This window comes from Mustela lutreola, chromosome 2, assembly GCF_030435805.1.
Source record: "Mustela lutreola isolate mMusLut2 chromosome 2, mMusLut2.pri, whole genome shotgun sequence".
NCBI classification, from domain to species: domain Eukaryota; kingdom Metazoa; phylum Chordata; class Mammalia; order Carnivora; family Mustelidae; genus Mustela; species Mustela lutreola.
In genome coordinates this window covers 2,950,953-2,977,894 of record NC_081291.1, presented here as the reverse complement: position 1 = coordinate 2,977,894, position 26,942 = coordinate 2,950,953, and the positions used below count along the sequence as shown (strand labels likewise).

The following is a 26,942-nucleotide window of genomic DNA, read 5'->3' as shown; positions in this document are numbered from 1 at the left end:
GAGGGAGGGGCCGGGTGGGGGCAGGGCTGGCCTGAGAGCCTCCCCCCTCGGTTTCTCCATCTTTGTATCTGTCTGTATCAGCTGTCCGGGTTTTCCTCTGACCTAATATGCTCTCTCCCTGCCTCCCCCGGGCTCTGTTACTTGTGATCCCCCACACCGGCCCCCATGAGTAATTCAGGCTTCACTCCCAAGTCATCGCCCAAGTGGAGCTGGGGATGACCTTCCCTTCTAAGGGTCTAAGGGTCACTCACCCTCTCCTCTCCCTGGGGCTGAGACCCCCGCCTCCCAGAAAGGACACTTGAAACACACAATAACTTATTTATTTTCCAGGCCAGAGAAGTGCTTGGCGACACAATTCTGGACCTTAGCACCTAAGAGAGGAGGACCAAGAAGGCAGCGCTGAGGAAGACCCAGGGCCTGGAGGGGCGGCGAGTCTCTGGAAAGACCTCTAGTGCTCGCAGCCAGTGATTCTGGGCCCGCCGGGTGCAGGCAGGGGCTGAAGGTGCTGGGGTCAGGGGTTCTGCGTGACCACTGGGTACAGCAGGGCAAGGTGCTCGGCGCCCTGCACAGGCAGCGGCCGGGAGCTGTAATGCAGGACCAGCTCTGGCACGCTGGCGAAGGGGCCGCTGTGCTGACCCAGCACGAACTGGTTCTCTCGGGTCCGCGCGAACTTCAGGTGCAGGAAGCTCTGGCTGCTCCTGGGGGACAGGCGTCACAGAGCGCCTTGATCATGCCCAACCTGCTCACGCCTTCCAACCCTAGAGACCCACCACCCTCGCGATCCCCAGAAGCTGGCAGCTGGAGTTCCCAAATATTTCTGCTCAATGGCCACTTGGGGGCCAAGCTCTGGGTTTGTTCCCCATTGTTCCCCACTGGCAGGGATGCCTTGCCGGCCTATGTGCTTTTAAGGGCGCTGGAGGTCCTACCTGGTGGCGGCTCCTCCCCTGAGGTCAGGCTACACTTTTCCCCCAAACCTTCTGAGCGCTACCCTTCCTGGGCTTCCCAAGAGTTAACCCCCAGTCCGGAGCCTCTTTCCTTTCTTGCATCTCTGGTGAGTGGAATGACTTTGAACCTGGGAATGATCTTATCAGGACTAAAATGAATGAAACACATCCTGTTGCTGGGGCACTAGTCTCAGTTCCGTGTGCCTGTGCACACGTGAGTGTGTGTTTCATTTCCTCGTGGCGGTATTACCATGAAGCAGGTGCTATTTATATCTTCATTCGTAGACGAGAAAAGCAAGGCCCAGAAAGGCTGAGTCCTTTAGCTAAGGCAACACAGCTGTAAAGTGGCAGTGGCAGGATTTAAAGCAATTCTCCAAGCCCTCTTCAATCATGCCCTTTCAGGAATCTCACACTCAGATTCCTAGTCGAATTCTGGGGCTTTTTATAATCATACACACTTGGAATCTTAGGCAGAGAAGCTTGTAGAATCAGGATCTCAAACTCAAATGCCTGTAGTGCCACTAGGAGATTCTGGCCCTGAGAGACACAAGAGGGTATGCTTCAATTTTTGGGCTGGTGGAGTTTAAAGGAAATATCTAGTTTCCCACCTCACTCACATCCTAGATCTACTGGATGGCTTGCACTCCACCTTCTTGCATACCCCCAGTGACAGGGTGCTTACTCTCAGTTGGAAACAGGCCTGTGGCCTCTCTAGAAGCCCCGCCCACTGGCTGCTGGTGCCACCCTCTTGCTCCCACCAAAAAACCAGAAAGCCAAAGCCCGAAAGCCAGAGGCAGGGAATCCTGTGAGCCTTGGTCCCTTCAGGGGGCTGGGGGCTCACCTGAGGGACAGGGAGCAGTCCTGGGGACTGGTCTCGCTGAGCCGCACGAGGTAGCTGCCTGCCTTGCAGAGAGACAGGAGGTTCTCGGCATCTGCCCGGCTCAGTGGGCCGTGAAACCACCTAGGGGGCGGGGGCAGATGTCTCATAAAGGGCGATGCCCCTGCAAACACGCCCCTGGGAGCTGGTGCAGGCACAGCCCTTTCCAGGACTTGTGAGCTCCAGGCAAACAAGTGAGAACAATGCCCCTGTGCTTCTCCAGCAGAGCCCGGTTTTCAGGCGGACTCGGTTTTCCCTGCCGGGCAGCTGAGCCCGGGTCCACATGGAGCTGCTCCCTCCGGTTCTAAAGATTCACCTGACCTGGATCTTTACAGCCTCCCGGAGCTGGGTCCCCAGGGTCCTGTTTCCCCTTCCTTAGTCCTTCAAGTTGAACCACTTGCTGCATCTGGCCTTCTGGAGATTTCCCACACCCTGTATCCCCACCCACCTGCCCACCTGTACCATCGTTCACTTAATATTGGACTGAATGTGCTCAGAGAGAGGTTAGCGGTTGTAACAAGTGCTCAAGACCGAGGAGCGCCACACAGACTTCGTGGGTTTGTATTGAAAGAAAATGGAACAGCGAAGAAACGCCTCCCCCTGCACCTCCGTGTTCATCAGTCAGTTCTGTCTGGCCCACTTAAGGGGTTTGGGAATAACTGTGACGACACACCGTGGCGTCTTTGGAACTGGAGGGCTTTAAAGGAAATGCCTAGTTCCCCACCTCACTGGGCTGGGCTCAGCGGGCTTTTGGGGGAGCTCCTGGAGGAGCTGCTGGGCTGGAGAGCCACGGAGAAGGCCCAGCCCCTCCCAGCTAGTGCACTGCACCCAGCCCAAAGTTGGGACACCCCCCCCCCCCCGCAAACCCTGCTCCTCTTAGTTCCATCCCAAGATCTCCTGGGGGCGGGAGGGTGATTTCCGTCTCTTTAACCTTGGGCTCAGGAGCTCTGTTTGAGCTGTGTATCATCTTGGGAGTTTGAGCCCTAAGTTCAGAGAGGTTAAGGGACTTGCCCAAAGCTACCCAGCCAAGAGATGCAGAGCAGAGATCTGAACCCAGACTCCGATGCCAGAGGAATGAGACGCCACGTGATTCTGCTTTGTACCTAAGCTAAGTGTCTGACGCACGGCAGGCTCTGGCACCCAGTGAGGGTTACTCGAAGACAGGGATGAGGGGGATGAATGAGTCGTACTTCCCCCGGCCCCCAGGTCCGAGGAGTCTGCAGGCTGGTATGGGGTGGGGAGGGATTCAACCCGGCTCCTCCAACGTCAGCTTCCCCACTCACGGCTGTTTCTCCAGGGGTAGGGCCGGGTCCACGCGCTCTGCGGGCTGGGGGCTCCTGGATGGGGGTCTCCGGAGGTCTTTGGCTGAACCTGCGGTCCTTTCCCACTCGGGACTGTCAAACTGCACTGGAGGGTTAGAGAGGAAAGGGTTAAGTCCAACCCACCCGGGAGGGGCGGGACCGGGGTAAGCCAATGCACTCTCAGTGGGAAGGCGGTGCCAACTTGGGCAACCTATCAGAATCCAAGGAAGGAGGGGCTGGGTTTAAGGACTGGGCAGGATTGGTCCAGGAGCAGCCAATCAGCCTTCAAAAGAAGGGGGTGTGGTCACTTCTAAGTGTGGTGGCTGGCGAGGGCGGGGCAGATGCACGAGGGACAAACCTTGGCAGGGACGGAGGGGGGGGGCGAGAGATGCATTAGAGGGGCTGGTCGTTCTGCAGATTCTGCACATTCTGGCCAAGTCCTAGAGCTAGACACCCTCCACCCCCCACGGTAGGCCAGGTGGGGTGAGGCACTGAGCCCCAGTCTCCCTCCCAGTCATACTGGGTTCGCACAAGTTATTTCATTTCTTAAAGCTGACCGTATTGTTACCCTTTGACAAAAGAGGAAACCGAGGCCACAGACTTGTCCGGTGCTTCCCCAACTCGGGACTGGACCCCAAGCCCGCCTAGTGATAGTTACTAAGAAATGCTACCCTGTTCCCCAGCAGCGCCCGTGGGAACACTTGCTGGCGCCCAGCGTGTTCTGTAGCTGCTACGGCGATCCCCATTTGATGGGGGGTGGGGGACCGATACTGAAAGATAAAGCACTTTGCCCAAGCAAGTGACACAAATCCAGGCCTCCCCTGACCCCAAAGCCTATCCCTGCACTACAGTGAGCCCCACGGGCGCTCTGAAGGAGTTTCTGTTCTCGAGGAAGGTACAAGTTCTCCAAGGAAGAGGGCTGTGCCATTATCAGCCATTCACACTTTAGTGGGAATGAAGAAACTGCCCTGGTGGCACGTGATTGGGGGTCTATTTTGTAAGTTGACTCAGAGGATAGACCAGAGCAGGAAATGGACGTGGATATTCAGGGCCTGGGGAGGGTCCAGGCCTGGGTTGGAGGGGCACCTGCAAACGCCTTGGAGATGTGATCTTTCTTCCACTCCCAGGGCTGGTCATACTCATCCGCTGGCCGCTCGTCTTCTTGAGGCAGCCGGCTCTGGCGAGGTCTCCTTCCGGAAAGGGCTCCATCTCCTGGCTCTTGGTCTTGCTCCTCATAGGGAGTGTCGTACAGCTGCACCCCCTTGCATGGCAGTTCTGGGGGAGCCGAGAGCACTGGTCAGCTCCCACACTCACCGGGGACCCCGTCCCCCTCTCCCAAGCTGCACTCACTCACCGCTCACAGCCCGCTGGGCGTCATAGGGCTCCATGTAGCCATCCTCTGAAGGTGGCGGGGGAGGCTGGGCGTCAAAGGGGTCTGAGTACTCCGTGTCGAGCTCCAGCTGGAGAGAGAAGTAGAGAAGTAAGGGAGTGAGTGGCAAGGGCTACAGGGGAGCCAAGCCCAGCCCTAGACACCCGCTCTGGGGTGACGGTGCACCTCTGGTTGGCTGACTTTTCCCCTCCATGAAGCTCATTGTCTCTGGGCTAGGGAGTCCTCTGTCCCACGCACCAGGTTTGCATTCAGATGCCAGCTTCCCATTTCTCCTCCTGCCACACCGCCCCAACTCCCTCCTTCAGTAATTTTAATGTCGGGACACCTGGGTGGCTCAGGTGGTTAGGCCTCTGCCTTTGGCTCAGGTCATGATCCTGGGATCCTGGATCCTGGCTCCTGAGATCTTGCCCTGCTCGTTGGGGACTCCCTGCTCAGTGGGGCCGCTTCTCCCTCTCCATCTCTCCCCCGCACCCCACTTGTGCGCGTGTGCTCTGTCTCCAATAAAATAAATAGAATCTTTAAAAAATAATAATTTTAATGTCTATCAGCTGTGAGCCATGTTCTAAATACTTCGCATGTGTTTCCTTATAATCGCAACATCCAGTAAGTACATTAGCCCCATTTTACAGATCGGGAAACCAAGCCACTGAGAGGGTAAGTGACTTGCTCAGGGTCACACAGCTGGTAAATAAGAGGCAGGGTTTCATCCCAGGTGGCCTGCTTCCCTAAGTCCCTGCCTCTTCCTTCCTTCCTCTGGGCTCTTAATCACTGCCTGACACAGCCTGTGCGACCTTCCTCAAATCATCTGTCTGTCTCCACCCTGAGGATTTGGGGTCGACTCCCTGATTCTCTAGGAAAAATACTGGAAAAGCATAGGCACTGGAGGCAGATCTGGGTCAAGTTTTAAGGAACTAGGGCCATTGACCTTGGGCCACTTGCTTCTCTTCAGTGAGCCTTGGTTTCCCCTTCTGTGAAATGGGAGTAGTTGCAGAGGAGGGGCACAGTGTTGGGGACTCCAGGGCTCACCAGGGCAGGACTCACTCAGATCTATTTGGGGAAGCTGAGGGAAGGGGACTAGGGAGCGGGGAGCGGGGAGCAGGAGGACAGGGGGGCAAAGCCGTGCCAGAGAGATAGCAGGACAACCAATGCTGACCCCTGGAAAGGGACAAAAATCAGATTCCGCTAAGGAGGTGGGGGGTTGGGGGGCCCCAGCCTGCCCCATAAAACAAGGTCCCCCAAATCTAGGAAACCCAGCGTGGCCTTCCCCACCCAGTCTCCTGGGGCCACCCAGCATCTGGGACTTAGCGACGAACCTCTTCCCCGGGGCTGCCCAGCAAGACCTTGGCTCTGGCCATGTCGGCGGCCTCCACCTTGATGAGCCGGTGCTTGGGAGAGTCGTACTTCGCGTCTCCGAGACCCTTGGGGTCCCCGGGGCCGGCGGGGTCGGGGTCCAGGCGGCTGTCTGAGTCTTCATAGGGGTCCTCGAAGTCCAGATTCTTCTGCTCGCGGTAGGCCCTCAGGATGTCGCTCTCGGTGTAGTCCGGGGCGGGCGGCTGCGGAGGGGGCCTCCGACCGCCGAAGCCCAGGTAGTCCCGCAGCCACCGGGCCATCTGTGCGTGTGTCGCGCCAGACCTGGCCACTGTCAGAGGGGGACCCACATGCCCCCTTCCTGCACCCCTTTCTCCGCAGAGTCCCCAGGGAGAAGGGGGACCAGGAGGAGGGGGAGGAGGAGGCGTGGGAGGAGGAAGGGAGGGGGAGGAAAAAGATCAGGTGTGTCCCTCGGCTGGGCTCGGAAGGCGCTAGAAAGGGCAGAAAGGAAGGAGACCGGGAAGGGTAAGAAGAGGAAGAAGCAGAGCAAAAGTCCACCTGAGCCCGGCTCCGCAAGGGCGGCGGGGGAAGGGGGCGCCCCGCAGGGCCCTGAGCGCCGAGCGCCGGGTGGTCGGGCCAGGGCGAGGGGCATCCGCGGAAGCGCGCGGAGTTTCCGCGGGAAGCGCGGTCCCAGTGCGCGGCTCGGCCGCCCGCCGCCTCCGGGAAGCTCCGGGATTCCCTTCTGCGGCCGGGAGTCGGGGAAAGCGCCGCCCGCGGGCGCCCCCAGCCCGGCTCAGCACCGACGCCTGGGTCCTCAGCGCCGCGGGCGGTCTCCCTCGGGGCGCGGGCGCCGCGCGCAAAGTTGGGCCGCGGGGAGGGTGACCTCCGCGCGGCGCATCCTTTGTTGCGCTCCTCTCCGCTCCGGGGGGAGCCCGGGTTCCGCAGCCCCCGGCCCGGCCGCCTCGATCCGGCCCCAGCCACCGGCACAAAGGGAAATAAAACCTCCTCCAATCCCCCTTCACGCTTTCGGAGAGACTTTCCCCGCCGCGGCCGGGAGGTGGGACTTTGGGGAGGGGGCGCGCAGGCGGCCGCCCCAGCCCCTATCGGCCCCCGGCCGCGTCCCGGGCAGCGACGTCAAGGCTTCCCCGCCTCCCCCTCCGCGGCTTCCCCCGCCCCCTCCGCTCCCCCTGCGCCCCCCTCGGAGGTGACTGAGACCTTCAGCTGTTCTGGGAAGGGAGGGGAGCCTCTGCCCGCCGAGGGAAGGGGGTGCGGGGCGGGAGTCGCGGGGCCGAGGCCGCGGCAGCTGGACACTGACCCGGAGGACCGCGGCCGGCAGGAGCGAGCGAGGAGAGCGGGAGGTGGGAACCGACAGGGCTGACCTTGCTCAGGGGAGCGAGAGGTGCAGAGGCGGGGAGCTTCGGGGAGCAGCGGGGAGAGGGAGGCGAGGTGGAAATTGGCCGGGAAATGGGGGTCTGGATGTGACCGCAAGAGGGGGTAAAACTGACCAGCAGAGGGGGTGAGAGCGACCACTGTTGAGAGTTGAAATTGAACCAGTATCTGGCGGCGCAACTGACCAGCGGATTGTTCCAGAGGTCACTGGCTAAAATTGATATTGATGGAGCTGAAGGAAGCAGGGAGGAGTGGAAGCGGGGGGGTGGGGGGGGGGGAGGATTCTGGCGTCCCCTCCCCAAGGGGACTCTTCTCTGCAAACAGCCCCCAACCCAGGGGACTGATTGCAGCATGGGGGAGGGGGGCTGGGGCAGCTGGCCCTGGGAAGGGAGATGATATCTGTGCCTGGCGCCGGTCCTCAGCATCTGTCCCTTTGTGGCTTCTGGGGGTGGAGGCAGGGAGGGGGACAGAAGTGAGAAGGGTCTGGGCTGGTCTGGCTGCCTGTTGGCAGCTGCAGCTGTCTGGGGGGCGAGGACAGTAAGAGATCTGGGGTAAGGGAAGCAAAGGGGTGTGCTGGCCAATTCCAGAGCAAACACGAGTTTTCTTTCATTCTAAGGGGGTTTGCTCAGCTCCCCCTAGTACTGAAGTAAGAGGGGGTAATCATCGGGAAGAACGGGACTGCAGATTCCCTTCTCCCAGTGCTCCGTCTCACCACCTCAGCCCCCAAGGTGGGCTGCTGCCTGAGGCTTGGAGGGGAGAAGTCAGAGCTGACACTGTTGGGAAAAGGCCCCTGGGGAGGAACAGTGAGTCAGGGGCCATGTCTACGCTGTCTGTGCCTGGCTTTCCTGGTTTCTAGCAGGGGATCTAACGGGAAATCCCCAGAGAGCTGAAGGAAGGATCAGCAGAAGGGAGTTACTTTTTCCCATGGGGAAACTGAGGCACCAAGGGGGCAGGACCTGCTAGAGCCCCCCCATAGCTCAGGTCTGCCTGCACTATACGGCCCGTGGGGGAGGTGGGGGGCTGGCTGGGGTGGCTCTTGAGACCCTCTAGAGTGCCTTTGTGGGATCAGCCTTTCTCCGCCTCTGCCCCAGGGTCAGCCCCACTTTCCAGGCGACAACGCTGAGGTCCAGAGCTGAGCAGGCAAAGTCCCTCGTGGCAGCAGGGGCTTCCATATGTCCCCTTCCTGGCTTTGGCTGTGTCGCCCACATGAACCTGTTGAACTCCGTCCCCCTCCTGCAGCCCCTCCACCTGCCCCCCCCCCAACCCAGCCCTCTTCGATCAGCGACAAAACAGCGTCCCTGGGGACTGCTGGGGAGCACGGCGGGTAATTGTCCTGTTTTCTGTCAGCCGCAAGGCAATTCCCGGCTCGGGGATGAGCTGTTGACAGATCTCATCAAATCCGAGCCCTCTCCCTGTCGGATAAATAGGAGACGTCTGAGGTATAAATATTTGAAAGGGGCCTTCTAATTACAGCGTGTGTCAGGAATAGCAATTAGAGGCCCCCGAGGCAGAATCAAACGGCGTTTGACTTTCCTGCGCTTTTGAGCTGACTGCTCCTGGGGTGCCCCCCCGCCCCCCCCCCCCGCTGCAAAGGGGTTCCCGGAGGAGCAGCGAGGATGAGGAGGGGCTGGGGGCCTGGTGACCTTGCGGGGTGCCCTTGAAGAGCCACGGGAACTCTTGGGAACTCCTGGGTTTTGGCGTGTTGATGGGCAGCAGAGGGGGCCGCTGCGTGGACAAAGGCGAGCAGGTGGGGTGGTCTAGGGGTTCTGGGCTGAGTCTTTCTCCCTCCCCCTGCCCCCCACCTCGGGGTCTGAGAGGCCCTGTATCAGGGGCATCTCCTGGGTGTGGCCTTTTCTGGAAGCCCAGCCCCCTGACCTTGGGTGGTGACGCAGCTCTCTGAGCTGGAGGACAGCTAACCTCTGCTGAGCGCTTTTGGACACTGTTTGGAGCACCTTTATTTTTTTATTATTATTATTATTTTTTATTGCAATTCACATGCTCTATAATTTACCTGCTTAAAGTGTGCATTTCAGGTTGAGAACGTTCAAAAGATCATACAATCATCGCCACTCATTTCAGAACATTCTCCTCACCCCAACGAGAAACATCATCCCTATGGGCACTCTCCATTCTCCCCCGACTTCTCCCGCCCCTGACACCGCTAGTCCACTTTCTGTCCCTCTGGACGGGCCTGTCCTAGACCTCTCGTGTAAGTGGAATCCCACACTATGTGGTTTTTTGTGGCTGGTTCATGAGAGGACTCACTGTTTCCAAGGTTCATCCTCGTGTGTGTGAGAGAGCTTCATTCCTTTTATGGCCCAATAATATCCTATGACGTGGCACACAGTAGGTGCTCAATATATGCTTTGGGTGGGTGGGACCTTGAGAGGGAGCCAGTTGGGATCCCTGGGTGGGGGCTGGGCCTGCCTTCTCTGTCCCCTCACTCTTGTCTCATGGAGCAGTCAGTCTGGAGCGGGAATGGGAGTCAAGACACCAGGATAAGATGAGGCGGCTCACAGTGGGGCCGAAATACTCCTGATCTGATGGAGCAGATGTAGCCCTGCCCTAGGAGCTCCTACTCTGATAGGAGAGACAATCTCTGCCCTAAGAAGTTCCTAGACACAGCCTTACCTTTTAAAACCTACAGTCTGATGAGAGAGGCATGGTCTTGACTTTGGAAGCCTCAGTCTGTTGGAGGAGACAGGTGCATACCTTAATCGGCTCCCAGTCTGATAGGGGAGGCATGATTCTACCCTCTGAAGCATTCAGTCTGATGGAGAAGGCATGGCTCTGATTTTAGGGGTTTCCTGTCTCTTGCGAGATACAGCCCTGCTTTTAGGGGCCCCTAGTCTAATGGAGGAGACAAGAGGCTATCCTTAGGAGTCTCAGTTGGATAGGGCGGGCATGGTCGAGCCTTCAAAGACACCTAGTCTGATGGAGGAGACGTAGCCCTGTCGTCATGAGCGCCCGGTCTGAAGGGAGGCCCAGCCCCTGGAGGCTCTGTCTGCAGGAGTTGCAGGGGAGTGTGGTCATTAAAGGTGTAGCCTCGGAGCCTTGCGGTGGCAAGCCCGGGGCCCGTCCCCTGCTCACTCTGAGTCCCTGGCCCAGGAGCTTCCCGCCTCTGTAAAACCAGGCAATAACAGGGCATGTGTCTGAGGGAGAGGCGGGTTTTGGTGCAGAGGGAGCTTGGGGCAGAACCTGGCACGCAGCTGAGCTTGAGAAACGGGGCGGAGGCCCCTGTGTCTTTGTGCAGCCCAGGCTCAGGCCGAGTGCGCTCTAGCAGGGCAGCCCACCCCCGCAAGTCCCGGTGCTGTGCCGCGGCCCCAGGGGACACTGATGGAGGAGGCTCTGCATGAGGCTGACAGCTCCCAGGGATGAAAGACATGGAGTTCGGTGCAGGGAAAGGGGGCTGTCAGCAGCTATGGGGGAAGGGCAGGCTCTGGAGAGCGGGAGGGGGTGCAGGGGGCTGAGGGGAGAGCAGGTGAGTGGAGGCCCTGGAGGGTACACACACACACACACACACACACACACACACACACACACAAGACCCTGATGCGTCACTAACCCTCTGCTTGCTCGCTTGACCCCAGGAACCCCCACTGGGAACTGGGGGCCAAGAGCAGAAGGGCTCCCAGTTCATAGGGTGGGAGAAGGAAGCATAAAAGCCTGCTGGGAGATAATTTGAAGACAGGTCCAGTGAGTTCCACTTCGCTCCCACGGAGTGCCCAGATGGCCTCAAGGGCTGGGGTCACACTCGTCTACACAGCTACCCTCATAAAGCTCACAGGTGAAGGGGGACGAGGGAGCGGGGTGTGGTCTGGGAAGTAGACCCTCCCCTGGCCTCCAATGACCCCCACCCCCCAGTGGCCAGAGCCACGTGTGATCCCCTCTCCTTGAACGTGGCCGGAGCTGCGGCTTGCTTCCAACCAGGGGGACATGGCAAAGGTGAGGGGATGCCACTTCCCACAGACCCTTGTGCTGCTTTATGGGGTCCGGCCATCAGGGGGCCGTGTAGGTGAGCAGCTGAGGGCCGCCTTTGGCGAAGAGCCCATGAGGAATGGCCAACAGCCACTCAAGTGAGCGTGGGAGCAGATCCAGCCCCGGACGGGCCTTCCGATGAGACCACAGCACTGCCCCAGGTGAGGGGCAGCCGCATAAGACCCTGAGGCCAAGAACCCAGCAGATCCGCCCCCCCAGGCTCCTATGTTTGCCGCTGCGCCCTTCTCAGGGACCTCCTCACACAGCAGTAGCTGATGGGGGGCAGCGTGGGGGACAAGACCCACCCCCACCCCTGCTGTCTCCAGTGCGTGCTCGCCTCTCTTCAGAGCTTACTGTTCTGTTCAGATACGTCCACGATCTCCCCCCATCTTCCGAACGTAACGTCACCATTAGGAGGTGGGACTATTGCTCTTTTCTTTAGGGCATTATCGTCGTAGGTGTGCCTTCAGCGTTGTAGCCCCAGTCCCTAAAACACATCTGTGCACAAAGTAGGTGCTCAAAAAATTAATAAATGAAATAAAAAATAAAAATGTATAAGTATATATTATATATAGTAATATTAAATTATAAAATTCATGATATATATTAAATTATATACACATTTTAATACGTACTTTATAGATAAATGATATACATATATATATTTTTTTATTTTTATTTGGAGCGGGCAACTTGCTGTAGGAAACTCAGAGGAGGGCGTCTGCCCGAGCTCGGCAGGGGTCCGGCAAGTGGCAAGGCTTCGCCCACATTAGCTGTTATTGCTAAGGGGATCCCGCAGACTGCATCCCGCAGCTGGCGCCCATTCTCAAGTGACCCTGGGCACAGAGCCGCGGGCATGGGGTGAGCCTGGAAATTGGCGTGAGGGCGGTGTCAGCACCTTCCCCTGGAGGCCGTGGGGAGCAGAGCAGGAAGAGCAGAGCAGGGCGACCCAGACGGGGGCCGGCAACCCTTCTCTATCTGGGACCTGATGGTAAACCTGACCTGTTGGCTCTGCTGCCGTGGAGCAAAGCAGCCATACCTCATATGCACACAAACGGGCAGGCTGCTGTGCCAATAAAACTTTATTCACAAAAACAGGCTGTGGGCCAGCTTTGGCCCACCAATCATAGTTCACTGATCCGAGTTTCAGAACAGGATCCATGATCTTCAGCAAAGAACAGGGACAGCTGGCACGCACACACGGCCACAAAGGACGGGAGCTCAGGAGATGGGCTGCGGGGACACATCAGAGTGAGCGGGCCCCACGCGTCCTCATCTCTCCCACAAGTGCTTCCTGGCCTGGATGCTCTCCTCCAGCCGCTGCTCTGAACAGCCCCATCCGGGGCAGCGCGCGCGGGACGATGCTGACTTTGACTTTGGGGAAGCGGGCCGGGCAGGCTGTTAAGTGCCCACAGCTGGCTCTCCTGCACAGGGCACTGATCTGTGTGCGGACTCCCGCGGCGTAAGTACTCCCACCACGGCCAAGGTGACCACAGAGAGGATGCTGCTGGGGGGAACTGGAGGGAGGGACGCACCAACCAGCAAGCCCAAGCCGGGGCCACCATCTGCATTCCAGAACTTGGGCCCCCTGGGGTCCTGTTTTCAGGGTGAGGTGGGGCCCCGGGGCCTGGCTGGATCCCACACTCTGCCAGCGGGAAGCACAAAGCTGCATTCCCAGATGCCAAACTAATGTGAGTATGCGGGAGGGGGGCAGAGGCCGGCGACGCTGGGGGTGAGGGGGCGGGAGAGCAGAGCTGCGGATCAGGGGCTGAAGGAGTCTGGCGGGAGCACAGGACCTTCAACCAGAACGTTCTGGAGCGGGCGAGAACTATCCCAGAGCCGGGGAGCCGGAGTCGGGCCACCGAAACCACGTGAGCTCCGGCGTCAATTTCCCGCCCGGTGACCAGCGGCGGGCCCGGCGATCTAGTGCTACGTACAACCCCCTCAGACGTCCACCAGTCAACGGACCTTTACCGTCTGTCAGCTTCCGAGAGCCAAGAGGCCGGATTAGCCCCGTGTGGCCCACAGAGGCCTGCTGGGAGCCCTCCCAGGGATGGCACGGCCCCAAACGGAGGGCGGCAGTGTCAGCTGGGGACCCCGAGGTCCCCGAGGGCCGGCAGGTGAGGGGAGAGGACAGAAACCGAGTCCCCTGGCCGCAGCCCGTGCCGGCCCTGCCTGCCGCAGAGGACTTCCGGGTTCGCCCAGTCACGCGTGGCTCTGGCTGGTGCTCTGGATGCGGGACCTTGACCTGGGGAAGGGCCTGGGTCTCAGTTGCTGCCGCTGCTGTCCTCGCTGTCCGAATAGGCCCCCAGCTGGCTCAGGGAGGAGGTGCCCGGCAACCGGGGCGCAGGGTCAGCTGCTTTGCTGCTCCGCACGGGCCCTGGGGGCGAGAGGAGAGCTGGCCCACCCGGCCTCAACCCCACGCCCGGGCTGGGGGCGCACCGCCCACCCCCCGAAGCCCCGAGAAGGGCCTGCTATCACCTGATGGCCCCCTGGGGCACTGCGCTCCAGTCACAGGAGGCGGTGGGGGGTTGGGGGGTGCGCACCTACCCTGGGAGGTGGGCGATGCCAGGCCCTGCCGGGTGCTGCAACCCAGGTCTGTTTTCTTCACCACGACCAGGCCCGACAGCTGGGGCCTGCTGCCAAGGGTGCCGACACTCCGTTCCCAGCTTTCTGCCTTCCTCTTGGCTTTTGGGGCCTGGGGGTGAGGGGGGACATGAGTGGGTGAACTGGCCCCAATCCCACCTTCTCCGGCACTTACACTTCCTGAATCGCACCACGCCTTCTCCCCTCTGGGTCTTTATCCATGTCATTCCCTCCACCTGCAATGCCCCCTTTCCTCTAAGGCATCTGGTGAACTCCTACTCATCCTTCAATACCCCACCCAGGCATCAGCTCCTCTGAGAAACCTTTCTCTACAGTTTAAGATCATGTGGTCGAGCGAGTGCTGCATGTCCACGCCCTCAGTGGCCTCCACTGCCTCGGGACGTAACCCCCTCAACCGTGCTGGGGGTTCCTGTCGTGTTCACGACTGGGTCCACGGTGCCACAGACAACTCTTGGCACAAAGGTGCTCTACCAACGTGTTCGACGGAGCGAGGGAAAACGGAGGCTCCCACTTTGGGGACTAGCGAGGGGAAGGCAGGGACGGGCTCAGGCCCATCTCCATCGGGCTCTTCAACGGTACGGGCAGGGACCCCTTTTGTCTGTTTTATGCTGAAACATGGGCCTCAGCAGGTCCTGTCCGAGCTGGGAGCTGGAGCTGTCCGGGGCACGAGGGACGGGGCGCTGCCTTCGGGGCCGCCGTCTGCGGGAGGAGGTGGGACGGGCCAGCGAACAGATCGACGGGACGTCTGTCCTCACAGGTGGTGTGACACGAGGAAAGACTTCAGTGTGGTGTGACAGCTGAGCGACAGCGGCCAGTCCATAAGGCGGTCGGGCCAGGTCTCCTCGGAGAGGGGCTGTGTGCAGCCATCAGAATGAGCAGTTAACAAGTGGACGAGAGGGACCGCGCTCCGAGCGGCGGAGCATGAGGCCAAGGCCTGGAGCAGGGACACCGGAGAGCTGGTTCGGCAGGAGCAGGGAGCACAGGAGGGGGACCCCAGAGGCGCGTGGCCGCACGTGGCCACCTGTGCACCGGCCGGGGCCCCTCGAGCGAGCACGGACAGGGACGGACGTGGTCCAGTGGGTTACAGAGAGACCAGCCGTTCCAGCTGCCGCTTTCTGAACGGACCCACGGGGCCCCCACGGCGGGCCAGCGCCGGCCCTCGTGAGCCTCCTCCCCAAGCCTGTGTCCGCCCGCGACACGCACTGCCACTAAGCAAAACCGTGGACACGGGCGCCTCGGCGCGGAAGGGGACAGACGTCATGGCAAGGCTTTGGGACGTCTCAGTGGCACCGTGCGGCGCAAACCAAACAAGAAGCGCGTCCTCAAACCAGGTGCATGGAAGACGCCTGGAACAGACGCGTGGGGGGGGCAGGGAACGGGGGAGTCCGGGGGCGGCAAAGGAAGCCAGACTGCTCTCACGACGGCTCCCGTCTCTTCCACGTGACAGAAGAAAAGAGGAAATTTTAGACAGTTCTGGGGGCGGTTTATTTAAGAAAGACAGCGTGAGACCTTGTCAGCAGGGGACAGCACCTCAAGGAGAGTGTCCTGGTTGTCTGAGAGTAAGGGACGGGCAAGCACCACCCCAAGGGCCATTCTCTCCCAGGACAGTCACCAGCCTCCGTGGAAACATGGCTGCGCCCCTCCCCCACAGAGACTACATTTCCCATCCTCCTTTGCAGCACCATGTGCTCAGGTGGCTGGGCTCTGACCAATGGCATGCGTGCCACTGCCAACGGATTGTGTGGGACGGGAGCCCCGGGCCGGGCCCTTGCCCCTGGCTAGGACGTGAAGGTGCAGCAGTGAGGGCAGCCCCCCGCCGCCACCCCCAGGCCACTAGAATAGGACGCTGCCTGGGCCCGATGCCGTTCTGAGTGGCTGAGCACAACTTTTAAGTCACCTCCAAGCAGTTAGAACAGCGTGACTGGGTCCAACCCAGCGGCTGAACCTGCATCTGGCTGGCAGGGACCACCAACACGTGAGAGTGAAAATAAAACATGGCTGGGGTGACCGCTACTTGTCATTTCTCGCTTTAGTGCCCCAACTTCGATTAACACGCCAGCATGGCCTTGACGGCCCTGGATGAGACGCTGTGCTGGAAAGTGCTCACAGTCCACCTGCCAGATGCTCCTCCCTGCTCCCTGCTGCCAGCCCAGGGCCGTCGAGAGGCCCCAGCCCCCAGACCCCCTGCAACTCACTAGTCCTGCTGCCCGAGTATCTGGCGGGTACCCCTCCCAGCCCCACCCTGGCCAGAAGCCGCGACCCCAGAGCTGGGACCCACGCTCCAGGAGAGAGCAGACAGACAAGCTGCAAAGAGCCCGGGTCCCTGAGTGCTGGGAGCAGCATGGCCTGCAAGTCCTGGCGGTCACCCCAGGGCTGTTATGGGGATGAAGAAACACACATCTGCGTCCCTAAGTCTCCGAGTCTGGGGGTGTTCCCATCTTAGTGGCTGAGCAGGGGCTGGCTGACTGCAGGCTCTGGAGACAAGGCTATCCTGGCATGCAGCTGGGCCTGCTGACGCACAGTCGGTCTCTGGCCGTTGGTGCCAGGCCCAGCTCCCCCTCTCTGCTGCCCCCCAAAGCCCTTGGGGGATGCCGGCACACTCACCTCCTCCAGGATGGCGGTGGGCCTGGGCCGGACGGCCAGCCGCGGTGGGGCAGGAGCCGCCGCCTCCTCCTCCGAGTCAGAGTCCTCCAGCAGCCGGCGTCTGCGCGCCTCCTCCACCAAGGCCCTGTGGGATCGACATCCCCCAACAGGAGTGAGCGGGGCAGCGAGGGGCCCCCAGACACCCGGCAATCCTCTCTGGCCACCCAGGGCGGCATGGTTAAGTGCCGGCCACTGGCCCCCACCTGCCTCGGCTGGAACTCTGGCTGGGAGCTCCCCACACCACAGTCCCCTCGATGGACGCTGCGACCAGGACCACCCAGCGCCTGGTGCTCCACGAGGACTCCGCTCTCCCTGTGCGCCATTCGCCGCCCGCCCCCCTGGGAACGCAGAAGCCAAACCGGGGTCCCGTTCAGATTCCGGAAGAGGGAGGAGGCGATGAGACGGAGACACGGAAGCAGAGGGAAGGTTCCAGGGCGGTCAGTGCCCTGTGGAAAGTGTGGACACAGCAGGCCCGGGCCTGAGGGACCCCACCCTGCCGAGTCATCAAACCTGGGGGGTGATGCTGGTGACCCCGACACAGACCCCACGGGAGAGAAAGAGAGGTGTGGGGGGAGCACGGGAAAGGCCTCCTGCAGAAGGGCCGCCTGGAGGAGCCACGGAAGTCCCGGAAGGGCGCCGCAGGCAGAGGCCTGAGCAAAGGCTGTGAGCACCGAGGACGCCGCCCGCGCCGCTGGGAGCACTCACGCCGTCTCCCGCTCGTCCTCCTCCTGCTCCTGCTTCTGCCGCTCGTCCTCCGACAGCCGGTGCTGCCGCAGCATGGCCTCGAAGTCCACGTGGGCCTGCCGCTGGTTCAGGTCCTTGAGCTCCTGCAGGTTCTCTAGAACCTCCATCTCCAGCTTCGAATCCTTGGTCCGGTTCTCCAGCACCTGGTGGGCAGGACCCAGGCTCAGTGTGCGCGGCTGCTGGGGCCGCGGGGGCGGGGGGCGGCACCTGCCGGGGAGGAGCCCCCACGCCCACCTGCACCCACACTGCCTGCGCAGGGGCCTCCTGCCCCGTCCCCCGGCTGCCCCCATTCCCCAGCTCAGAGCAGAAAGGTGTGGGGCGGGGGGCTGCTCTGCTGAGGCCACCCCGCCGGTGTCTGGCCCAGGTCCGCCATGACACAGCAGTAAAAACAAAGAGGAGGGGCCTGGCTGGCTGCTGGAGGAACGTGCGACCCTTGGTCTCCGGGCCAGGAGTTTGAACCCCACGCTGGGTGCACAGCTTACTTAAAAATAACAGTAACGAAGATTAAAAACGAGTCTGAGCAATCATGACACGCCGGGCCCCAGGCTGATACGTGGCCGCGCGTGAGCCAGTTCCATCCCTGCGACAATGCCAGCCCGAGTCTCTGAGGCATGGGCGGGAAGCCTGCACTGGCCTCTTCGGGGCTGTTGGGACTGCGGCCAGAGGGAAGTGGCAGTCCTGAGGGTTTGAATATGTGTCCCCCAATAGTCTTGATATTTCTCCCCTGAAAAAGCAGAGCCCCACTCCCCCTCCCGTGAGTACGGGCTGGACTCGGGGCCCTGCTCCGAGGGGGATGTGATGGGACAACAGCGTGTCCCTCTGATGGTGGGTCCTCCCGGCTCCTCCAGATCGCTGGCTCTGGGGAGGCCGGTGCCGCGTCGTGCGGGGGTGCAGACGCCCCGTGGCAAGGACATGGCCGGCTGAGCCTTCAGAGATGCGGCCTCTGGAGAGACGCTGGGCCCGAACCACCCAGCTTAGCTCCTTGGGCCTCCTGAGCCCCAGAAACTGGAGGACAGAAATGTTTGTAAAGGTGCAATTCTGGGGTAACTCAGGCCATAAACCCCCGTGGTCGTGTGGGTGGACCGGGATGGACACGACCATGCAGACCGCTGCCGGGACACGGTCCCCTCGGCAGAGCCTGCGTCCCTCCCTGCCGCGCTGCTCGCTGTGGAGAACCCCGCTTCAGGTCCGACATGCGGGCTCAGAAAACAGCCAAGAGTGGCATGGAGGGCCCAGGGATGGATGGGCTTTACGGGGGTGGGGGAGGCCGGAAGGAACACAGCCGTCATTCCATTTCCGAGACAGACTGAAGAGGACGGTTTGTTTGAAGAGGGCCGGTCAGAGTTTCATCAAGCGGGGATTCCTGCGCACGTGCTGGGGCCTGTCCCAAGAGTCGCCCGTGTACAAACTCACTTAAGCCCCGCACAACCTCTGAGGCCGGTCATCGAAGCCATTTGATATACCAGGATTCTGAAGCCCAGAGAGGCCAAGGGCCTTGCCCAAGGTCACACAGCCAGGGAACATTCAAGAATATACCAGGATTCTGAAGCCCAGAGAGGCCAAGGGCTTTGCCCAAGGTCACACAGCCAGGGAACATTCAAGAGAACGTTTCCTTCCATGCTTCTGGTCTTCACAGCCACCGGTCATGGGTGTCCTCTGTGCAAACACGGGGGAGCCGGCCGCAGGAAGCACCTCGCCTTCTCAAGTCCGACTTCCTGCCCCTTGGATTCGTTCTCCCCAGCTGCATGACAGTCTGTCCCCAGCTCCACAGCTTCAAACCACAGGGCTCTCGCTGTCCCCTGGCCAGTGTGGGTCCCAGGCCCAGTGCAGCGTGGCTGCGTTCTCCGACAAGGCTTCCAGAAGCGAAATCAGGGGCTGGGGGTCTCGCCCGAGGCCTGGCCTGGCTCGGACTGCTGGCAGAGTCTTCTTCCTTCTGGCTGTGGGACTGAGGTCCCCGCGTTCTTGCTGGCTATTGACAGGGGGCCACATGGGCCCCCACTCCAGGCCGGCTCCTTCACTCCGCTAACGTCCTCTAGACCCAGATGAAGGGCTCAGGCGAGAGGTCCGGCCCGCTGGACAGCCTCCCTCTCCCGAGGTCGACCGTGACCCAATGTCACCACCTGATCGCAGGTGTGAGATTCCTGCACGCGCACTCTGGGGGCTGCACGGGGGTGTGGCCAGGGGGTGGGCTCCTGGGACCACTTCGGGGCTCTGCCGACCGCCCCTGCCCACCCCATCGCCCTGCCCGGGCCCGGGGCGGCGCCGGCCTCACCTTCATGGGGTTGTTGAGCTCCTCGTCCTCGCGCTCCTTCTGTACCCTCTTCTCCTCCTCCTCCAGGAGCTTCTCCGCCTGGAAGTTCCGCGTGGCTCCGTGCTCCATGGTGTAGTCGGTGTTCTCGGGGTCCGTCTGCAAGGGAGAACGGGCAGACGTCAATCCTACGGCCCCGGGCACAGGCGCTTCTGCTGGCCAGCAGCCGGCCACCGGGGCACCTCCTGTCCGTGCCTCACTCCTGCTCGTCCCCATCCGGGTCTTTTTTTTAATTTGAAGATTTGTTTACTTTAGAGAGAGAGTGAGAGCATGAGCCGGAGGGCCGAGGAGGACGGAGAGGGCGTCTCAAGCAGACGCCCCCACCCCGAGGGCCAAGCCCAACACCCCGAAGGCCGAGCCCAACATGGAGCCTGACCCGGCGCTTGACCTCACGACGCTGAGATCGAGGCCTGAACTGAAGCCAAGAGTAGAGACACTCAGACACTGCGCGACGTCCCCCGGCCACCCCGCTGGTCTTGTCTCAATGCTTGGGTTGGACGCTACTTTCTAGTGCCCCTGTCCTCTCCAGACCCCTCTGCACCTGCCCGCTGCCTCCCTCCAACCTCTGCCCAACCGCGAATGCGAGTCTCCGGGCCTTTGCACGTGCCCTGTGTCTTCCTGTCTGCTGCGTGTGCGCACACGTGTTCACAGTTTCTTGTATTCATAAATCACATATCAGTACATACAGAGCGTGCTCCTATATGCACTTCTAGGATGCAGAGCGGAAACACAAGCTCGCATCCCAGACGAGACCCTGGAGCGCCGAGTCGGAATCAGGGGAAACAGGGAAACCCACACGGTGTGTGGCTCATGGTTAACAGTGATACTCAGGGTCGGTTTCTCGCTGTGACAGAGACAGAGGCACTGCGGGTGCAGAGGATGCGGACAGGAGGGGAAGCGGGCGAGGGTCAGGCGGGATCCCCGGTGCCAGCCCCGCCGCCTTGCTGCGGGCGGGGAAGCAGCCCCGGTTCGGAGCGCGTCACTAGGAGAGGAAGCGCGAGGACGACGGGGAGCCCGTGTCCCGGAACCCACACGAGCGCCTCCCGAGCGTTTGTTTCCAGGCTCAGGGCTGGCCGGGCGGCGGCAGCAGCAGGCAGACTTCTGGCACCGGCCCCACAGTTCTGAGTTCTGTGCCCACGATGTGTGGGCGCAGGGACCCGTGACCCACACATGCAGCCCCGTCTACTTAATCGCCCGAAGTTCTTCAGCGGGAGAGCCGATCTGCACCGTCTTGCCAGAGCTCCTCTAGTCTTTAAAAATTAGTATCTATTTGCTGGGGCACCTGGGTGGCTCAGTGGGTTAAAGCCTCTGCCCTGGGCTCAGGTCATGATCCCAGGGTCCTGGGATCAAGCCCCATATCGGGCTGTCTGCTCAGCAGGGAGCCTCCTTCCTCCTCTCTCTCTCTGCCTGCCTCTCTGCCTACTTGTGATCTCTGTCTGTCAAATAAATAAATAAAATCTTAAAAAAAAAAATCAAGTTAAAAATTAGTATCTATTTGTAAATATCGTAAAATCGTCAATATCATAGAAACACATACGTTATCATTACCGTTCAGGAAAAACAGAGATAATTTTCTGGAAAGGACCCAAGTGTCCATCCAGGGGACAGAGGGCGGCGTACAACGTGGTGTGTTCCCACACGGGAACGTGACTGACCGTGAGGCAGGAGGAGCCCCACCACACGCCACGGTCAGGGGAACCCGGAACCACACCAGGAGACGTGCACGAGGACAGGGCGCAGGGCACCCTGCATGAGAACCATCGTGACGGGCACGTCCGCAGGCGGAGAGCAGACGGGGACTCCTGGGGGTGCCCAACGGGGACCGACTGCTAATGGTTAGGGGGCTCATTTTGGGGGTGACGGAAATTTCTTGGAACTGGGCACAGGGTCAGCTTAGTCCTCTGTGAGCACACTAAGTGCCACCAAATCAGACACCGTACATGGTACGTGACTCCCATCTTACTACAGATGCTTAAAAAAGTACTCCAAGGGGGCGCCTGGGAGGCTCAGGTCATGATCCCAGGGTCCTGGGATCGAGCCCCACATGAGGCTCCCTGCTCAGTGGGAGCCTGCTTCTCCCTCTCTCGTGTCTCTGCTTGTGTCCCCTCTCGCTGTGTCTCTGTCAGAAAAATAAAAGGGACCCCAAATAGGTGCGCCCAGGGCGGGGAGTGGGGCCCAGTCGGTTGAGCATCTGACTCTTGACTTCGGCTCAGGTCATGATCTCCGCGTGGGGAGACCGAGCCCTTCGCTGGGATCACGGCCAGCAAGGATCTGCTTGAGATTTTCTCTCCCTCTGCCCCTCCCAACCCCTCGGCTTGTGCACGCGCTCGCTCGCCCTTCAATACCTAAATCTTCTTAAAAAAAGTAATCAAAATATGTCATTCTTTCAATGTCCTTTTTTTTTTATACCCAAGAGGAAAAGAGTTAGGTAAAAGAAATTCCGGCAGGACATAAGGTCCCCGGCCGCTCCCCCAAATTCTCAACACGGTCGTGACCATGACCGGCCACGTGCCACGGTGCGGTCTGCTCCCTGAATCCCGTGTCGTTGAACACCCGGGCCTTTGTACAGAACGCCACCGGAAACAAGCCTGTCTCCTGGGGATGGCGTGACACGGGAGCTCGAGAGGACAGGAGCAGGGAGCCCCCCGCGGGGAGGACCCGCCGGCAGGGCTGGTGTCTACCTTGAAGGTGATCTCTGCCAGGCACCGCGTGCACTTGATGTAGAAGCGGAAGATGGGCAGGCCCAGGTAGGCCTCGTTCTGCACCGTCTCCTTGCGCGCGTTGAACTTCTTGCCCTTGTAGATGTACTCTCCGCACGTCTTACACCTGCGGGTCAGGACAGAGGGACTCAAGCCACCCCAGCACCCTGGTTCCTCCTGGCATTCTGGCAGGTGGCTGCTGGCATACCCCCTGGGACAGGGAGCTCCCTCCCTCCTGAAGCAGCCTGCCTCCGAGTCCCCCAACCTAGCACGCTTTTCCTAGTATGTGCCTGGCCCTTGGCCCCCGAGTCCCCTGCTGGGGAAGCACCCAGACGACCCAGACCTGCTGAGACTTGCCTGTCACACACTCGCAATGGCCTGGCTGGTGCTCGGGGGGTATCTTGTTCCCCACAGCGTCCCCCGTTTTGCCAAGGCCCTGGCACACAGCAGGTGCCCAAAAGGATTGCTGAATTTTAAAAATGAGTGAATGAAGGAGAGAATGGACCAATGATATGCAAACACACACTGAGTTTCACAGAACGAGGGGTCTGATGACCAGGTGTTTGACTTCAACACGCTAAAACATGAAAAAAAGCACGAGGCTCAGAATCTGTAAGACACGGTAATTGTGAAGCCGTACAAAGGCCAAGATCTGGGGATGGTGAGGGAGGGGGAATTATGGAAGGGGTCAGACGGGGGGGTCACAGGGGACTCTTGGGGAGTGAGGGTTTTTCCAAGATTTTACTAAAATAGTTTTTTTGAAACGTATTTTTAGAACTTGTTATTTTTAAAAATTAATCTCTACACCTAACATGGGGCTTGAACTCACGACCCTGAGATCAAGAGGGTCGACCAGCTGAGCCAGCCAGATGTCCCTGAGAGGGTGGGGTTTAACCAAGACCTGTGGGGTGAAGAGCTGGCCAGGTGAGAGCAGAAGGAATAATGATCCAGGCAGAAGGAACAGCCTGTGCAAAGGTCCTGGGGTCTGAAGAAGTGTGCCTGCTGGAGGCAGGGAAAGAGTACACCGGGTCCCATCTCTGCACTCACACTTATAACCCACAATCGAGGTCTTGAGGTGGACACTGGCTGGGGGCTCAGAGTCAGGGGTGTTCTGGGAGGAAAGCAAGGGTCAGCACAGTCCTGCGCTCGCTGGGTCGACGTCTCAGTGCCGCGAATGAGCCACTCCCTGGGGATGTCAGGCACCAGGTGTGTCTGCCACGAATGATGTAGGAGGCCACGTGAGGGGCCACGTGGGGAGTCATACGGGGGGACACTCACCTCATGTTGAAGGGAGCCATCAGCCGCACCACGTACTGCCGATCCTTGGGGAGCTTGAGTTTGGGGATCTTTGACGGGTCAAAGTCGGGCGGGTAGTATTTCTGTGGGAAGTGAAAGTGTCAGGGTAGCTGTCCCGGGCCCAGAAGCAGGCCAGGGGCAGAGGGAAGAGCTCTGGGGAGCTTGCCCAGGTCCCCAGGACCACCCTGTGGCTCCTAGGACTCCGCATACACTCGTCCTTCTGGCTACCACTTACTACGGTGAAAGGACGCAGGGACACACCAGCAGAGGGAAAAGGTGTGTGGGGGCGGGTCGGGAGACCAGGCACTTGCTTCCCGATCTGCTCCCCCGGAATCACACAGGATGTGTTAATTACCCCACGGAGGAGACGACCGCACATGGGAGATGGCGTCTCCTAGAAGCTCACAGGGAGCCTGGGGCTCTCGTGGCCTCGCAGCTTCCAACATTCTAGACCCGGAAGGAGGTCGGGCGCTCCGCATGATCCGCGTTGCTCATAGGGAGGGTGTAAGCCCTCCAACCATCCTGAGACTCCGGTTCCCGGGTGCCAGCCAAGGTTCCACCTGGCACGCCAGCCGTTCCAAGGACCGCAGCCTCAGGCTGCCGTGCTAGCTGCTCCCACACAGGAGCCTCAGCGGGAGACCCGCAGGGGACAGGTGTGGATCAGGGAACTCAGCTCCACGGATAATCCGAAAATAAAGCAGTCCGTGCGCTGAGCACCCGCACGGGGCACTTCATAGCTCTTGCCTCAGAGAACCCTTGCAGAGCCTCGTGGAGGCAGAGCGACGGGCCCCCATCACAGAGAGTTTGAGCCCCGGGGCGGACACGGCTCTGGGGAGGTGCAGCGAGGTCCGGGGGTCAGGAGTCCGGGTTACACGGCTGGGGGCCCGGGTTCGAGTCCTCCACTCCCTGGCTATCCCCCGCCTCCGGGGCCTCAGCGGGCCCGTCCGCCCGCACGCCGGGATGAGCCGGGGCCGGCGCGGCAGCACCGGGAACCGACGGGGAGAGCCGGCTGCCGGCTGGGTCGCCAGGGCCCGAGGACTCCTGCCCCCGGGCTGTGAGGACGCCGGCGCCGGACCCCTGACCCGAGTGCGGGAGAGACGAGAGCGCGGCGCCGCGGGAGCCGCACCGGCCCGGCCGCTCCCACCTGGGCCCCTGGCCCGGCACGCGGGGCTCACTCCGCGACGCGGAGCACACGGGCCCCCGGGGGCCGCGCGCAGGGACTCGGAGCTCGGGGGCCGCATGCCGCCTTCCCAGCCCCACCGGATTCCCCACTGGGTCGGGAGAAGCCGAGGCGGCCGGGAGGGGGCGCCCCTGCCCCTGCCGGCCCAGCCGAAGAGCTGAGCCCAGGCCCCCCAAGAAACGCGACGCCCGGGACCCTGGGGGCGGGGCCTCAGGCGCCTGGAGGAGGAGCGAACGGCAATACGGCCAGGGCGGACCCACCCCCCCAAGGGACCTGACTGGCTAGCTCCCTCCGGCACACCCAATCAGGAGAAGCGCTGGGGCAAACATATTCAGCTCCGCCCCGAAAGGACGCAAGGGCCCACCCCTCAAGGAAGGTGATTGGGAGGTGTCTGAAAGCCCCGCCCCGCGGAAGATCGTTGGCGAAGAGAAAAAGGTTCCAATAAGAGAGCACAGGAAACCCACCTAGGCCGGACCTCCGAGGTGTCCCACCCCGGGGAGAAAGCCCAGTCACAAAGTACTTACGTTTAAAACTTTTCGCTCCGACATCTTCGCCTCCTACTTGTCTCTCAAGCACGAGAAGAACGCTTAAGCTCGGTGTTCTTCGAACTTCTCTGACCGTCCCTTGTATTTCCGCTATCGTCACTTCCTCCGCGCTATTATTGGTAAGAGCATAGCACGCCCCCTATCATTGGCTCTGGCCCCTGCCTGTCAAGATCCGAGTCCGGCTACCTTCCCTTCCGATTTGCACCCTCGCGAGATTGCTACAAAGGTTCCGGGGATCGGCTGATTTGAAGATCGGGGGAGGTCCTGCGCCCCCTAGAGGTGAGCAGCCGCTCACCAAACTGCCATCGTGGTGCGCCGTGGCCGCCGCTCGCGGCGTTCCCTGTTCTTTACTCCTTTCTGGAGCGAAAACGGCGGCTGTCATTGACTGTTTACTCTGTGTGCTGGGCTGCGTGTTCCTGTGTCCCTAGCGTGCACCTGGGGCCAGGGACAGCTCCCACGGACTACGCATGTCCACAGAGGAGCAGCCTGGACGCCCTCCCGCACGTTTACCTGGAGTCCGGGGCAGAGACTCATAGACCAGCTCCCGCACCCACCTACCCTGCACATGCATTCCAGCTCCCGCACCTACCCACCCTGCACGTGCACGCACCAGCTCCCGCCACCTCCCCTGCGTGTTCACGCACTAGCTCCCGCACCCACCTGCCCTGCACGTGCAACAAAGCAGTGTTGGGACAGTGGGCATCCAAGATGGTGTGTGAGCTTCCCCGTGGCTGTTGGAAGGTTACCGCCAGCTCGCAGGTCCTAAAACCACACAAGTTTATTATGCTATGGTTTGCAGGTCAGGAGTGTAAAGTTGGGGCATTTGGGTGACTCAGTGGCTTAGGCGTGGGACTGGATCTCAGCTCAGATCATGATCTCAGGGTCCTGAGATCCAGCCCTGCCGTTTGCGTGGAGCCTGCTTGAGATGTCTCTCTCCCTCTGTCCTTCCCCTTTTGTGTGTTTTCTCTCTCCCGCCCTCTTTCTCTCTCGGGCTGGAGCAGAGAGAAGTCTAGGGTGGACGGGAAGAGGCTCCGGGGCGGAATCTGTTTCCTTGACCTTCCCGGCCACAAACTGCCCATGGCTTTTTCTCCTGCCTTCAGTCCTGGTGTCTTTGGTCCTCAACCCCTGCCCCCTGCCACCCCTCCCCCAGCAAGAGAAATAGTCTCAAGCTCATGTCCTATTTGCCTCCACCCAGGCAGCTTTTCAGAAGGTAGGTGAACTCAACTCCTGAACTCACCCCTTCCCAGGCAGAGCCCTGCTCCCCAGCCCCAGGACTCCTCCAGCCCCAGGCTTTGCCTCTGGTCCAGCCCTGACCCCATCCATGGGAGTGGGGATTCGCTGTGTGTGTCTTACTTCATCCTGGTCTCATCTGGGTCTGCTGAAAGGAAGGGGGTCAGCGGGTTAAGCGTCTGCCTTTGGCTCAGGTCATGATCCCGGGGTCCTGGGATCCATCGTGCTCCGTGCTCAGTAAGGAGCCCGCTTCTCCCTCTGCACCCCGCCCCCCACTGGAGCTCACTCTCTCAAATAAATAAATAAAAATTTTTAATTTTTAAAAAAGAGTTTATTGATTTATTTGACAGAGAAAGGGACAGCGAGAGAGGGAACACAAAGCAGGGGGAGTGGGAGAGGGAGAAGCAGGCTTCCCGCTGAGCAGCGAGCCTGATGCAGGGGCTCGATGCCAGGACCCCGGGATCGTGACCTGAGCCAAAGGCAGACGCTTAACGACTGAGCCA

The 26,942-nt window shown here is 60.6% G+C and overlaps 2 protein-coding genes across 5 annotated transcripts; both read right to left on the bottom strand.

The window, feature by feature from the left end:
* Positions 1 to 298: 298 nt before the first annotated feature.
* On the bottom strand, positions 299 to 7,284 carry SHD (Src homology 2 domain containing transforming protein D). Of its 3 annotated transcripts, XM_059159507.1 has the most exons (7): positions 7,136 to 7,284; positions 5,826 to 6,311; positions 4,477 to 4,582; positions 4,209 to 4,397; positions 3,105 to 3,228; positions 1,786 to 1,905; positions 299 to 698 (listed from the first exon to the last, which is right to left on the bottom strand). In XM_059159507.1, exons 2-7 carry the CDS (start codon positions 6,120 to 6,122, stop codon positions 512 to 514), a joined length of 1,023 nt encoding a protein of 340 aa, XP_059015490.1. In that variant the 5' UTR covers positions 6,123 to 6,311; positions 7,136 to 7,284; the 3' UTR covers positions 299 to 511. The 3 variants fall into 3 exon arrangements, with proteins under 3 accessions (XP_059015490.1, XP_059015491.1, XP_059015489.1); XM_059159508.1 differs by lacking the exon at positions 7,136 to 7,284 and having other exon boundaries at positions 5,853 to 6,982; XM_059159506.1 differs by lacking the exon at positions 7,136 to 7,284 and having other exon boundaries at positions 5,826 to 6,981.
* A 4,967-nt stretch (positions 7,285 to 12,251) lies between these two features.
* Positions 12,252 to 25,327, bottom strand: YJU2 (YJU2 splicing factor homolog). Of its 2 annotated transcripts, none has more exons than XM_059159504.1 (8): positions 25,189 to 25,327; positions 23,467 to 23,567; positions 22,171 to 22,315; positions 19,454 to 19,588; positions 17,143 to 17,324; positions 16,399 to 16,522; positions 13,738 to 13,885; positions 12,252 to 13,567 (listed from the first exon to the last, which is right to left on the bottom strand). In XM_059159504.1, the coding sequence occupies exons 1-8, from the start codon at positions 25,210 to 25,212 to the stop codon at positions 13,455 to 13,457; spliced, it is 972 nt and encodes a 323-aa protein (XP_059015487.1). In that variant the 5' UTR covers positions 25,213 to 25,327; the 3' UTR covers positions 12,252 to 13,454. The 2 variants fall into 2 exon arrangements, with proteins under 2 accessions (XP_059015487.1, XP_059015488.1); XM_059159505.1 differs by lacking the exon at positions 25,189 to 25,327 and adding an exon at positions 23,840 to 23,976.
* Positions 25,328 to 26,942: the final 1,615 nt, after the last annotated feature.

Bases quoted from the DNA above. Each gene is read 5' to 3' on its own strand.
- SHD (XM_059159507.1), bottom strand. From the start codon at position 6,122: ATGGCCCGGTGGCTGCGGGACTACCTGGGCTTCGGCGGTCGGAGGCCC. The intron at 4,583-5,825 runs GTTCGTCGCTAA...TTCTCTCTCCAG, and splicing joins TGGGCAGCCCCGGGGAAGAG to CTGGAGCTCGACACGGAGTA. The intron at 4,398-4,476 runs GTGAGTGAGTGC...CGGCTCCCCCAG, and splicing joins CGCCCAGCGGGCTGTGAGCG to AACTGCCATGCAAGGGGGTG.
- YJU2 (XM_059159504.1), bottom strand. From the start codon at position 25,212: ATGTCGGAGCGAAAAGTTTTAAAC. The intron at 22,316-23,466 runs GTGAGTGTCCCC...CCTGACCCGCAG, and splicing joins ATGGCTCCCTTCAACATGAG to GTGTAAGACGTGCGGAGAGT. The intron at 17,325-19,453 runs GTGAGGCCGGCG...CCTGCCCACCAG, and splicing joins AGCTCAACAACCCCATGAAG to GTGCTGGAGAACCGGACCAA.